The 12,183-nt window shown below is 50.4% G+C and overlaps 1 protein-coding gene across 1 annotated transcript; it reads left to right on the plus strand.

Annotated features, from left to right (window-relative positions):
* Positions 1 to 157: 157 nt before the first annotated feature.
* PCK2 (phosphoenolpyruvate carboxykinase 2, mitochondrial) lies at positions 158 to 9,838 on the plus strand. Its single transcript, XM_080642466.1, has 10 exons — positions 158 to 516; positions 2,758 to 3,003; positions 3,500 to 3,684; positions 3,771 to 3,974; positions 4,300 to 4,487; positions 4,810 to 4,972; positions 5,235 to 5,453; positions 7,782 to 7,919; positions 8,200 to 8,295; positions 8,520 to 9,838. Exons 1-10 carry the CDS (start codon positions 488 to 490, stop codon positions 8,972 to 8,974), a joined length of 1,923 nt encoding a protein of 640 aa, XP_080498592.1. The 5' UTR covers positions 158 to 487; the 3' UTR covers positions 8,975 to 9,838.
* Positions 9,839 to 12,183: the final 2,345 nt, after the last annotated feature.

Consider the following 12,183-nt stretch of genomic DNA (forward strand, 5'->3'; position numbering starts at 1 on the left):
AGAGTACCCAGTCCCTAGGAAGAATGTAATGCCCAACACCCGCTAATAGACTTCCAGGCCCCGTGGACTCCAGCCCCTGGCTTGTTTGCCACCCAATGTCTCCAGTCACTATCTACCGGGAGCAAGAGTCCTCAAAGTTACATCATGTGCCGTGGGCAGGGCGGGGCGGAGCCTCGAGGAGAGCAGCCAGGCCCCCAATGGGAGAGATGGGTTTGAGGGCTAGAATGCGGGGATGGGGTGCAGCTGGGCGGGCCTGTGACTGGGTGCTCCGGACGGACCGAGCGCTGGCCAGCTGGCGTGGCGGAGAGAGGGTCGCGCTGGCCCGGCTAGGTCCCGCCCCTGCATCCGCCCGCCCGCCCGCTTTTTAAGCGCCTTCCGCCCAGTCTCAGCTCTCTGTCGCTCCACCGCGCACTCTCTCTTTCCGCCTTCCATCTCTCCCAGGCTCCGCTACGTTCTCGTGCCACCCCACAGCCCCCGCCCAGGTGCCATGGCCGCTGTGTACCGCCCGGGCCTGCGGTGAGTGACCCCCAGCCCGGGGCCGACCCGCACCTTCCAAGGAGCTCACCCCCGTGGGGCTGCCAGCTGCGCTCTCCTGCTGGTCAGCCTCGTCCTGGCTTCCCATCCAAGGGGGCAGCGGGCAGGGGGCGAGTGTTTCTCGATCCCAAGCTTCTCTGGCCGGACGTCTTGCCTGAGATCAGGGGCTGCCTGAGCAGCTCCGGTCTCTCCGTTTCTGTCCCCTCCTACCCGCCCTGCTCTGCTGGTCTCTGCCCCTCGGTCTCTATAAGACACTCAGAACTTCCTTCCACCTCCTCGCTAGCCCCTTTCTGAGTCTGTCCCCTTTCCTTTACAGATGTAACTCTTGTGCTCACGTTGCCACGAGGAGCAGAAAGGCCCTAGGGTCAAGGGTGCATGAGCCCAGGGATCGGGCGCACAGCTCCCTAATGTAAACATCCATTCCCCGGCCTCCACCACTGGAACCTGGCGGGAAGCCGAGGGAACTGGGGCGAGGGAGAGAAGGGAGGTGGAAGGATCCAAGTTGCCTTCAATTCGTATATGGCTGCCTTTACCCCCGGTTCAGGACAGGAGCCCTTAGGCCCTGCTTGTCTGCCTTCTCCCCCTTTTCACAGCTTCCTGTCTTGCCTCTGTAGCCTCCCTTCTCCCCAGGCTTTGTTCCAGAATTTGAACTGACCCCATCTCTCGCCCGCAGCTGGTTCAGTTGGCCAGCCCACATAGGTGGTCTCTGGAGCAGAGAAAAAGGAGGAGGTCCTAGTTAGAGGACTGGAGGGAGTGGTGGAGCCTCACCAGACTTCCTTGCAGAGGCTCTCTCCAGGCTGTGTACCTTTAAAATTCGTGCTCAGGGAAAACTTCCCTCTGAGGCAAGAACAGACCCAGGTCCCAGGCACCCTCCTCCTTTGCCCCTGGGACCACACTGGGTTTCCATCTCACTCTGCCCAGTGGAAGGCATCCCAGTTCCCACTCCAGCCAGGCTCCAACTCCCACATCTATGGTTTGAGGCTTCTCCCTCCCCCAGGCTTACACCCTCTGAATTTGAGTTTCCTGCAGTCTGCTGTTGCACCCTACCACCAATACCCAAAGCTCTCTAGGCATATGTCCTCTAGGAAAGAGAGCCAGGGGAGGGATAGGATCATGTGCTCTTAGGTGTGTGGGGCATAGGAGGGCAACTTCCCTTTCTTGGCCTTTGGTCTCTCTGGCTCACTCCACTCTGGGTCCAGGCCAATCAGAGCAGACCTTGCCTCTCCCTCTCCCAGGAATATGAAGGGAGAGACAACAAGGACCCTACACTCCTGGGAATCAGGGCATGCTTAGCCAGTGACATTTCCCAATAGTCAGCCTTTCACATGGTTCAAAAGTAACTACCCAATGGCAATATTTTTGCAGTCCTTTTGGACCAGGTGGGCGGCAGCAGATCTGATGCCTAAAACCCCAACATCTGATCACCTACTCACAAGAGTCCTAATCTAGAAACCTGGGACTGTACCATCTCAAAGAACAGGTTCTTTGCATGAGGTTTTTACAGTCTTACAGCATGCACACCAGAAGAAATAAAAATAGCTGGCCCTAACTGGTTTGGCTCAGTGGATAGAATGTCAGCCTTTCGACTGAAGGGTCCCAGGTTCAATTCCAATCAAGGGCATGTACCTTGGTTGCGGGCACACATCCCCAGTAGGGGGTGTGCAGGAGGCAGCTGATCGATGTTTCTCTCTCATCGATGTTTCTAACTCTCTATCCCTCTCCCTTCCTCTCTGTAAAAAAATCCATAAAATATATTTAAAAAATAAAAATAGCTGCCTTTTTAACTTTTAAAAAAGTAGACTTGAGAATGGAAAGAACAGGGATGAGAGCTTCAAATACCAAACATGAAGCTGTCACCTAGGCACAGTTTCCATAATTGGGCCTTGGGCACCTGTTCATTGCTAAACATTGACCAGATCTAGTTAAACATGGGTATAGACTAAGCCTGCAATAACATTAGCATGCCTATACATGTACTTCTACACAGCACAGCCTTTATGGTCATTTGGCAATACCTACCCATTGCTGACCAGGAGACACCCTGACTAAGCCTCATAAAGGCCACAAGATACACATCGCCTGAACCCATCCCACACACCTACTCCAACCTGCTCTTCATGAGACCTGCACCCAGACTTGCTTTAGCATGTTCCCTAGCAGCCCCAGCTTCCTATCCTCTTGACTTGCCTATCCTGACTCATTACTTGTTTTTTTCTCTCACAGGCTTAGCTGGCATAGGCTGAGCCCCTGTGACTGGTCATCACAACGCAGCATCCAGACCCTGCGAGTACTCAATGGAGATCTGGGCCAGCTGCCTACTGGGGTTCGAGACTTTGTGGAGCGTAGTGCACGTCTGTGCCAACCAGAGGGCATACACATCTGTGATGGGACTGAGGCAGAGAACTCTGCCACACTGACCCTGCTGGAGCAGCAGGGACTCATCCGAAAGCTCCCCAAGTACAATAACTGGTAAGCCCTGAGCCCAGCAACCCACAAGATGGGGGCAGCAGCTTGGACTAAGGCCACTCACTTTGTCTTTACCAAGACAAAACTATTTAACTAGACCTGGAATGAGCAAGAATAGTAGGAGCTTTAGAGGAAACAAAGTCATGATTTACTGGCAGTGGTCTGTATTTTTATGTTAAATAAGGAAGCAGATACAAATAAAAGCTTTTTCTTTTCTCTCACAAATTCAGGGAGTTTTTGCCAGGAAAAGTGGCCTTTAGAGGGCTGGGGGCCACGAGAACTACATAATTAAATATGGGCTTGGGCTAAGCCTGTAATAACATCAGCACCTGGCTCCCCTTCATGTGTCCCCTTAAATGGGACACAACCTGGAGGAAGATTGAGGTGCAAATGGATGGGGAAAACAGAAGACCTGGAATCAAAGTTGGACTTGCAAGAGGATCTGGGGATGAGGGAGACCTGCTGGCCACTATCTTCCTGATAATCCTCTCTCCCCCAGCTGGCTGGCCCGCACAGACCCCAAGGATGTGGCACGAGTAGAGAGCAAGACGGTGATTGTAACTCCTTCTCAACGAGACACGGTGCCCATCCCGACTGGTGGGGCCCGTGGGCAGCTGGGCAACTGGATGTCCCCAGCTGAGTTCCAGCAAGCTGTGGATGAGAGGTTTCCAGGCTGCATGCAGGGTAATCAGGGCAGGGACACAGAGGCTAGGGCACTGGTGGTATTAATAGGTTGGAACCCTTCATCCAGGTGACATTTTCCCCCACAGGCCGAACCATGTATGTGCTTCCATTCAGCATGGGTCCTGTGGGTTCCCCATTGTCCCGCATCGGAGTGCAGCTCACTGACTCGGCCTACGTGGTGGCAAGCATGCGTATTATGACCCGGCTGGGGACGCCTGTGCTTCAGGCCCTCGGAGATGGTGACTTTGTCAAGTGTCTGCACTCTGTGGGCCGGCCCCTCATTGGGCAAGGTGAGCTCCTGCTCTGTCCATGGGAAGACACAAAGGCCTGTTTACACTCAGAGGGAACCCCCAATCCTTCCCATCCTAATTAATGAGACACCTAATTCCCTAGATCAGTCCAGCAGGTCTGGGTTGGGGGTGAGGCTGTCTGTAGAGCAGTTTGCACAAGATTGAGAAACTCTCTAAGAATAGAGAGCTGATGGATGAGGTGGGGGACTTCAGCCATCCATTGGCACCACCATTGCTCTCAAGTGTCTATCCTGCCAACCCCTGATCCCTGTAACCCCAGTTTCTGATGCTCCTGCTAGCAGCCCCATGACCCCATTGTCCCCAGGGGAGCCGGTGAGCCAATGGCCATGCAACCCAGAGAAAACCCTGATTGGCCACGTGCCTGACCAGCGGGAAATCGTCTCCTTCGGCAGCGGCTATGGTGGCAACTCCCTGCTGGGCAAGAAGTGCTTTGCCCTTCGCATCGCCTCTCGGCTGGCCAGGGATGAGGGCTGGCTAGCGGAGCACATGCTGGTGAGGGCCTGGTGAGGACTGGGCAGCTGTGGGGGGCAAGGCAGTGGTGGGGCCTGACCAGTCTGCCTTAGCCTTGCCTCCCCACTGCCAGGTGCCAGGCTGGTGGGCAGGGACTCTGCCCAAAGCCCAAAGCTTTGACCCCAAGCTGCTAAATGTTGGGGGGCTTCCCCTTGCTGCCACCCCTGGCCCAGTGGCAAGGCAGTGCACCTGTTAAGTGAATAAACATCAGTCCTCCCTGTTAATCTGTAGCTGCCCTTCCTGTGCAGACCATTCCCTGACCTTTGGTGACCTCCCCCTTGTTCCCTTTCTCCCCAACATGCAGATCCTGGGGATCACCAGCCCTGCGGGGAAGAAGCACTATGTGGCAGCCGCCTTCCCCAGTGCCTGTGGCAAGACGAACCTGGCCATGATGCGGCCAGCACTGCCAGGCTGGAAAGTGGAGTGTGTGGGGGATGACATCGCCTGGATGAGGTTTGACAGTGATGGTGAGTGGTCCTTGGATCATACTCTTGATTCTGGCTCTTACCAGAGCATAGAGGTCTCCCCTCCACTGCTCATGGTGAGCTTTGTCAGTAAGAAACTTTTCCTGAATAGTTGACCTTCCCCTGAAAATCCTGGCAGAGACACAAACCGTTCCTTGTCAGATCTAGGGTCCAGCTTAAGGCAGAGGAACAAAGCAGGACCTTCCCTGGCCCACCCCTCAATTTTTCCTGGTTGGTCTTTCCTTTTTTTCACTTCTCTTAACAGGTCGACTCCGGGCCATCAACCCTGAGAATGGCTTCTTTGGGGTGGCCCCTGGCACCTCTGCCACCACCAATCCCAATGCCATGGCCACAATCCAGAGTAACACTCTTTTCACCAACGTGGCTGAGACCAGTGATGGTGGCATGTACTGGGAGGGCATTGACCAGCCTCTTCCACCTGGCGTCACTGTTACCTCCTGGCTGGGCAAGGCCTGGAAACCTGGTATGTGGGGCAGGGGAGTCATGACACAGCTCCCAGGGCTCAGCACTTGGATGATATAAAATCCTTCACAACCCGCAGGCATCTTCCAGGACCTCCAGGAGGCACAGGAAGTTATGAATGTTTGAAGTTTCTAACCCCAGGCAAGGTCTCAGTTCATATCCCAGCTCCATCAAGTACTGGCTTTGTGATTCGTTTAAATTGCTGAACTTCCTGAGTGTCAGTTTCCCCATCAGTTGAATGGAGGTAGCACCTATCACAAAGTTGTTGAAGGATTAAATGCATACAAAGGGTTTAGCATAGTACCAAACACATAGTAAATCCACCATAAATATAAACTGGGTATTTTTTTAAAAAGGAAAGAGAAGGACTGTTTTGAAAATTATAGAAGGAATAGGGTTCACAACATAATTCATAAAGGTTGACCTATTAGTAAGGGAGGAAGCCTCCACTCCGCCTGCCACTTGGTTCTCACCATCCCCCCATATAATAACCACTGTCTAAAGGCCAGTATTGTTGCCCTAGCCCCGTGGTCGGCAAACTGCGGCTCGCAAGCCACATGCGGCTCTTTGGCCCCTTGAGTGTGGCTCTTCCACAAAATACCACAGCCTGGGCGAGTCTATTTTGAAGAAGTGGCGTTAGAAGAAGTTTAAGTTTAAAAAATTTGGCTCTCAAAAGAAATTTCAATCGTTGTACTGTTGATATTTGGCTCTGTTGACTAATGAGTTTGTTGACCACTGCCCTAGCCTGTTTGGCTCAGTGGATAGAGCATCAGCCTGCTGACCAAAAGATCCTGGTTTTGATTCTGGTCAAGGGCATGTACCTGGTCAGGATTGTGCAGGAGGCAACCAATCGATGTGTTTCTCTCACATCGATGTTTTTCTTTTCCCTCTCTCTTCCACTCTCCCTAAAAATCAATGGAAAAATTCCTCAGGTGAGGATTACCAAAATAAATTAAATAAATACAGGTCAGTATTATAATCCTTACCTTTTCCCTATCCCTCCAACACATACACTCAAACTCCTCTTCCAAATTGAATCAGACTAGTTCTTTAGCCTCTCCTAGAAGTGAGTTTCTCAACCTTGTCAATTCTCCCCATGTCTTGCAATCCTGCCCCCTCCCCCAACCCTGCACTCTGGCCTTCAGTTTTCTGTGGCCTTCAGCAGTCAGAGAGCCCAGAGACCTAGGGATGGGAGCAAAGAAGAGCATGGTGGGGGAAGGTGGCCCTGTGGTCACTGAAGCCTATATTCAAGTTTTCCAAGCTGGCCTACCAGTCACCCTCCTCATCTAATCACCCTTTATTTTCTTCAACATCATCATTAAGCCCTCCTCAGTCTTCCTACCCAACTGAGAAACCCAAGAAAATTTCATATTTCCCTACAGGCTGATTCCCCAACCCTTTCATCATTTCTGGATTCAGGGCTATAACTAGAGCATGTTGTTCCCAGCTTCAGTTCCCAGAATAACATCCTGTGCTAGGGACCTGAATTAGGGGCTGATGAAAGTGTAAGAGAGAGGGTAATGGATAGCTCCTATCCGAGAGTGGAGGCAGGAGCTGGTGGGTGGAATAAGGGCAGGGATAACCAACTGTTTGACTTCCTTGCCCCCTAGGTCTGACCAGCAACCTCCAGCAGAGAAGGCACCATGTCCATTTGGGGTCCCCATGATAGTGCCCTACATACTAGTATACATTTGCCCCTGATTTGGTCCCAAAGCATCTCTAGGGCACCTGAAGGGACCAAATGACCTGGGCTCCTCAGGTTATGCCTGCCCAGGTTATATCCTTGTCTGAGTTCTTCAAGCCTTATCACTCCATCAGGGACTGGGCAGACCCAAGGAAGTCACCAAAATTCTATTAGCTTTAAAATCAATTCCTATATGCATTTTGATAGCTCAGGGGTGCTGATGAAAAGTCAATTGTCTGAAATACTCACCAGACAGATTCAGTTTTTGCTTTAGGTTTGAGTGTTTATTTAAATAATATCCCATAAAGAAATATTTTTTTGTGGTGGGGGTGGGGGGATTATGCCAACATCTAACTCCATTCCTTTGAACACTGGTCTATGCCACATGGCCATAGTTTGGCATGAACATTAGTGTCCTGCTGAACCCCAATTCCTCTCTCACTTTTCTCACACAGCTCAGCTGTCAGTACTATTATGGATAAATAACCTGATCTTTTAGGGGAAATGTCCTAACTCCCAACTCCCTATCACATGAGGTTGTAGGGAGCTGATGAGGCAAAAAGAAATTGTGCAAGAGTGCATGCATGTGTGTGCTGGGGGTGGATGTGCCCTTGGAAGTGTTAGTATTTGTATTTCCTCTGCCAGGTGACAAGGAGCCCTGTGCACATCCCAACTCTCGCTTTTGCGCCCCGGCTCGCCAGTGTCCCATCATGGACCCAGCCTGGGAGGCCCCCGAGGGTGTCCCCATTGATGCCATCATCTTTGGAGGCCGCAGACCCAAAGGTAAACATTGTGTGGGCGCCATGCCGTGTTGGTAAAGGAACTGAGTCTACATCAGGGCCCACCTCCCTCTTGTACTTAAAGCTCAGGTTGCCAACTGTAGTTGTCTGTCTCCAGAGCTCTTCCCTAGAGAATGCAAAATTGGGGGGAGGCATGAGGTTTGAAAATGGGACATTTCAAACCTCTCCTGAGGTTCTAGGAGATTATGAGTCAGAATCACCAGAAAGGATGGAGTGAGTCCAATAAAAAGGGTTGCCTGTGACCCCATTCACTGGTGTTCTAGGAGTGCCCCTGGTATACGAGGCCTTCAACTGGCGCCACGGCGTGTTTGTGGGCAGTGCTATGCGCTCTGAGTCCACTGCTGCAGCTGAACACAAAGGTGAGAACCTTCCATTGTCCCTCTCCCATGTGCCCACATTGCCTCTCCTCTTCCTGCCTAAGCCAGACCTTCCTCCTGCCAAGCCCTTTCCCATCCCTTTTCACCCTGCCCTGAGGAGATTCCAGAACCATGACCATTTTACAACTTCCTCCACCTGGATGCCGGGTGCCCTTCTCTTTTCCAGTAAGCAGGAAGATTCCTTACCCATCCTTTCCCCTCCCCAGGGAAGGTGATCATGCATGACCCATTTGCCATGCGGCCTTTTTTTGGCTACAACTTTGGGCGCTATCTAGAACACTGGCTGAGTATGGAGGGGCGCAAGGGAGCCCGGCTGCCCCGCATCTTCCATGTCAACTGGTTCCGGCGTGATGAGGCTGGACGCTTCTTGTGGCCAGGCTTCGGAGAGAATGCTCGAGTTCTTGACTGGATCTGCCGGCGGCTAGAGGGGGAGGACAGTGCCCGAGAGACACCCATCGGGCTGGTGCCAAAGGAAGGTGCCTTGAATCTCAGTGGCCTGGGAGCCATAAATACTGCCCAGCTGTTCTCGCTCCCTAAGGACTTCTGGGAACAGGAGGTTCGTGAAATTAGGAGCTACCTGACAGAACAGGTCAACCAGGATCTGCCCAAGGAGGTATTGACTGAGCTGGAGGCCCTGGAGAAACGTGTGTGCAGAATGTGACCTGAGGCTCCAGTCTAGCCAGAGAGCACAGCATCCCCCTACTCCCCACTGCCATCTAGGACTAGGAGAGCAACTAAGCTTGCAGAAAACATGAGCAATTTGATATAACAACTTCTGGGTGACTTGAGACCAGGCCAGAGGCCTTTCCCCACATGCTATCCAATAAGAGATGCTCATTTATTTTACATAACACTTGTGTTTTCATTTCCCACTTATCTTCACAGCTTCCCTCTAACACCAATTTCACAATCTTCTTCCAACTCCTCTAAGCAGCTGATGCGCCATAGACAGCTCTATCTTCGGGCCATCTAAGTAGGAATTCCTAGGAGTAGGCACTATCTACTCTGTGTCCTGAGGTCTTAAAAAGGTTGAGTCCTCTGCCAGCTGCTCAGTACAGCCTCCAGGCCTAAAATTCCTGAACTTCCACTCAGACTAGCAGAAGCTTCTATAACCCCATTCTCCAGTGAAGTGGTTCATTGTCAATTCTCAAAACTATTCTTCCTCCTGCCTGACCTAAAATTGGGACTCACAAAGTATTCATGAAAGCTTATTCAATATGAGGACAACTAACACTTCTATAGCCTTTTCTGTGTGCCAGGCACTGTCCTAAACACATACAAAACAACCCTTTGAGGCAGGTTACTGATGAAGAAACAAAGGCACAGAGAGGTTAAGTAATTACTCAAGGTCACACAGTAAGCAGTAGAGCCAAAGGTAAATGATAACTGCAGAGCCATGTCTCTCACAGAAGCATAGACTGTACAACTGTAAGGATCTTAGAAGCCACCTATTTCATGCTTCTCAAACTTAAAAGTGCATATGAATCACCTGGTGATCTTACTAAAATGCAGATTCTCTTTCAGCAAGTCTGGGGTGGTCTTGAGATTCTGATTTTCTTACAAGCTCCTGGGTAATGCTGATGCTGATGATCCAGGGACCATAGTTTGAGTAGCAAGGCCTTGGCCTAAACTCTGAAATCAAATTGAGGGAAACTACAAAGAGAGAGAGAGAGAGATGATCCTACATAAATGAGGGGCATCAGCTGAGGATAACTTCATCTGTGATCTGGATCAGGCTGAGTCAGTGTATAAACTGAGGTGGGTAAGATAGAAGTCTGTGTAAGAACAAAAAAGACTAAAGGTCAGAGTGGATCACATGCAAAATTACAGTAAGCAATGGAGTCTATTGCACTTAAAAATATACAGACAAATCCTCAGCTTCATAAATAGCATGTGATGACTAAAACAATATGATCAGAAGCAGCATAACAGATGTTAGGCACATAGTAGACTCAAGCCAGTTTCTTTATCTGTAGAATGCAGATATGCCCACACCTTACAGTATTAAGATTACTAGTAAGAGTCAGTGGTGCCAGACACTCAAAACTAAACCTGGCATGCAGTAACCTTTGAATATATGTTAGCTGTCCTGACCTTTCCACTCTATGTTGGTAAAATTAGGCTATGTAAGCCTATTATATACTAGAGGCCCGGTGCAGGAAATTCGTACACGGGAGGGGGGTTGTCCCTCAGCCCAGCCTGCACCCTCTCTAATCTGGGACCCCTCGAGGGATGTCCAACTGCCCGTTTAGGCCCGATCCTGGTAGGATCAATCCAGGACTGCTGGCTCCCAACTGCTCGCCTGCCTGCCTTCTTGATTGCCCCTAACCGCTTCTGCCTGCCAGCCTGATCACCCCCTAACCACTCCCCTGCCAGCCTGATTGATGCCTAACTGCTCCCCTGCCAGCCCGATTACCCCTAACTGCCCTCCCCTGCCAGCCTGGTCACCCCTAACTGCCCTCCCCTGCCAGCCTGGTCACCCCTAACTGCCCTCCCCTGCCAGCCTCATTGCCCTTAACTGCTTTCCCCTGCTGGTCTGGTCCCTCCCCCAACTGCCCTCCCCTACAGGCCTGGTCACCCCTAACTGCCCTGTCCTGCAGGCCTGGTCCCCCCCAACTGCCCTCCCCTGCAGGCCTGGTCACCCCTAACTGCCCTTCCCTGCAGGCCTGGTCCCCCACAACTGCTCTCCCCTGCAGGCCTGGGTCCCCCCCCCCCAACTGCCCTTCCCTGCAGGCTTGATCGCCCACAACTGCCCTCCCTTGCAGGCCTGGTCCCTCCCAACTGCCTTCTCCTGCTGGCCATCTTGTGGCAGCCATTTGTGTCCACATAGGGGCAGCCATCTTGTGTGTTGGAGTGACAGTCAATTTGCATATTACTCTTTTATTAGATAGGATTACTGACTCTGCAGTTTAAGAGTCAAATCAGCAATGTAAATAAAACTTAGAGGAGAAAGAAAATCAGTTTGGAAGTAAGTCCCTTCAGGAGAGGCAGAGAATTGGGGTTCCAGGCACCTTTCTGGTATTTAAATGCACAGTGATGTGACTATGTTAGCCTTAAAAAGGACTGTGTCAATTAGAATAAAATGGGGTTGTATGCCTATAGCTCCAGGTGAATGATAAGAGATAAATAACACATATTTATTAACCTTTTAATTTTAAAATAGATACATAAAAACAAAGCAAAGGTATAACTTAATAAACTAAAGTGAATACTCTTAAAACTATCACCTAGAAAAAAAAAAGAGAACTTTGCCAGACACCAAAAGTAACCCCCCATTACCACCACCACACACACCTCCTCACCATGTTCATCATCTCCATCACAGTCCCTCCTTCCTGGCATAAATGAATACTATGGTGCACCATAATCATTTCCTTGCTTTATTTGTTTGTTTTCTGTAGTTTTATTACCCAAATGTGGATCCCTAAACATTATAGTTTAGCCTTGCTCGTTTTCAAAAAATTTCATAGGCTTTTTAAGTCTCTTTCAAACTATAGGTTCCTCCTCCATTTCCTTCTTTTACCTCAATTTAACCATTGAAGAACCCAGGCCTAGATGTTCAATGTTTAGACTCATTAATTTATTAGGGATTTCAAAGCAGCCATATCTAAGCTCCGTAGTTGGAATACTTTTACAAAGGAACACTCCCTTTATCTTTTACCCATTACCCTGGGGTACAGTTTATATATGAACAGCAATATAACTGCTTCTTTCTATTTATTTACCATCTTCATAATAATGACTTGTTTTCTTATCCTTCAAAAAGATGACCAATTAGCCCAGCCAGCGTGGCTCAGTGGTTGAGCATCGACCTATGAACCAGGAGGTCACAGTTTAATTCCTGGTCAGGGCACAAGCCTGGATTGTGGG

This window comes from Plecotus auritus (genome assembly GCF_963455305.1).
Source record: "Plecotus auritus genome assembly, chromosome: 1".
Taxonomy (NCBI): Eukaryota; Metazoa; Chordata; class Mammalia; order Chiroptera; family Vespertilionidae; genus Plecotus; species Plecotus auritus.

Bases quoted from the DNA above. Each gene is read 5' to 3' on its own strand.
- PCK2 (XM_080642466.1), top strand. From the start codon at position 488: ATGGCCGCTGTGTACCGCCCGGGCCTGCG. The intron at 3,975-4,299 runs GTGAGCTCCTGC...CATTGTCCCCAG, and splicing joins CCGGCCCCTCATTGGGCAAG to GGGAGCCGGTGAGCCAATGG. The intron at 8,296-8,519 runs GTGAGAACCTTC...TCCCCTCCCCAG, and splicing joins TGCTGCAGCTGAACACAAAG to GGAAGGTGATCATGCATGAC.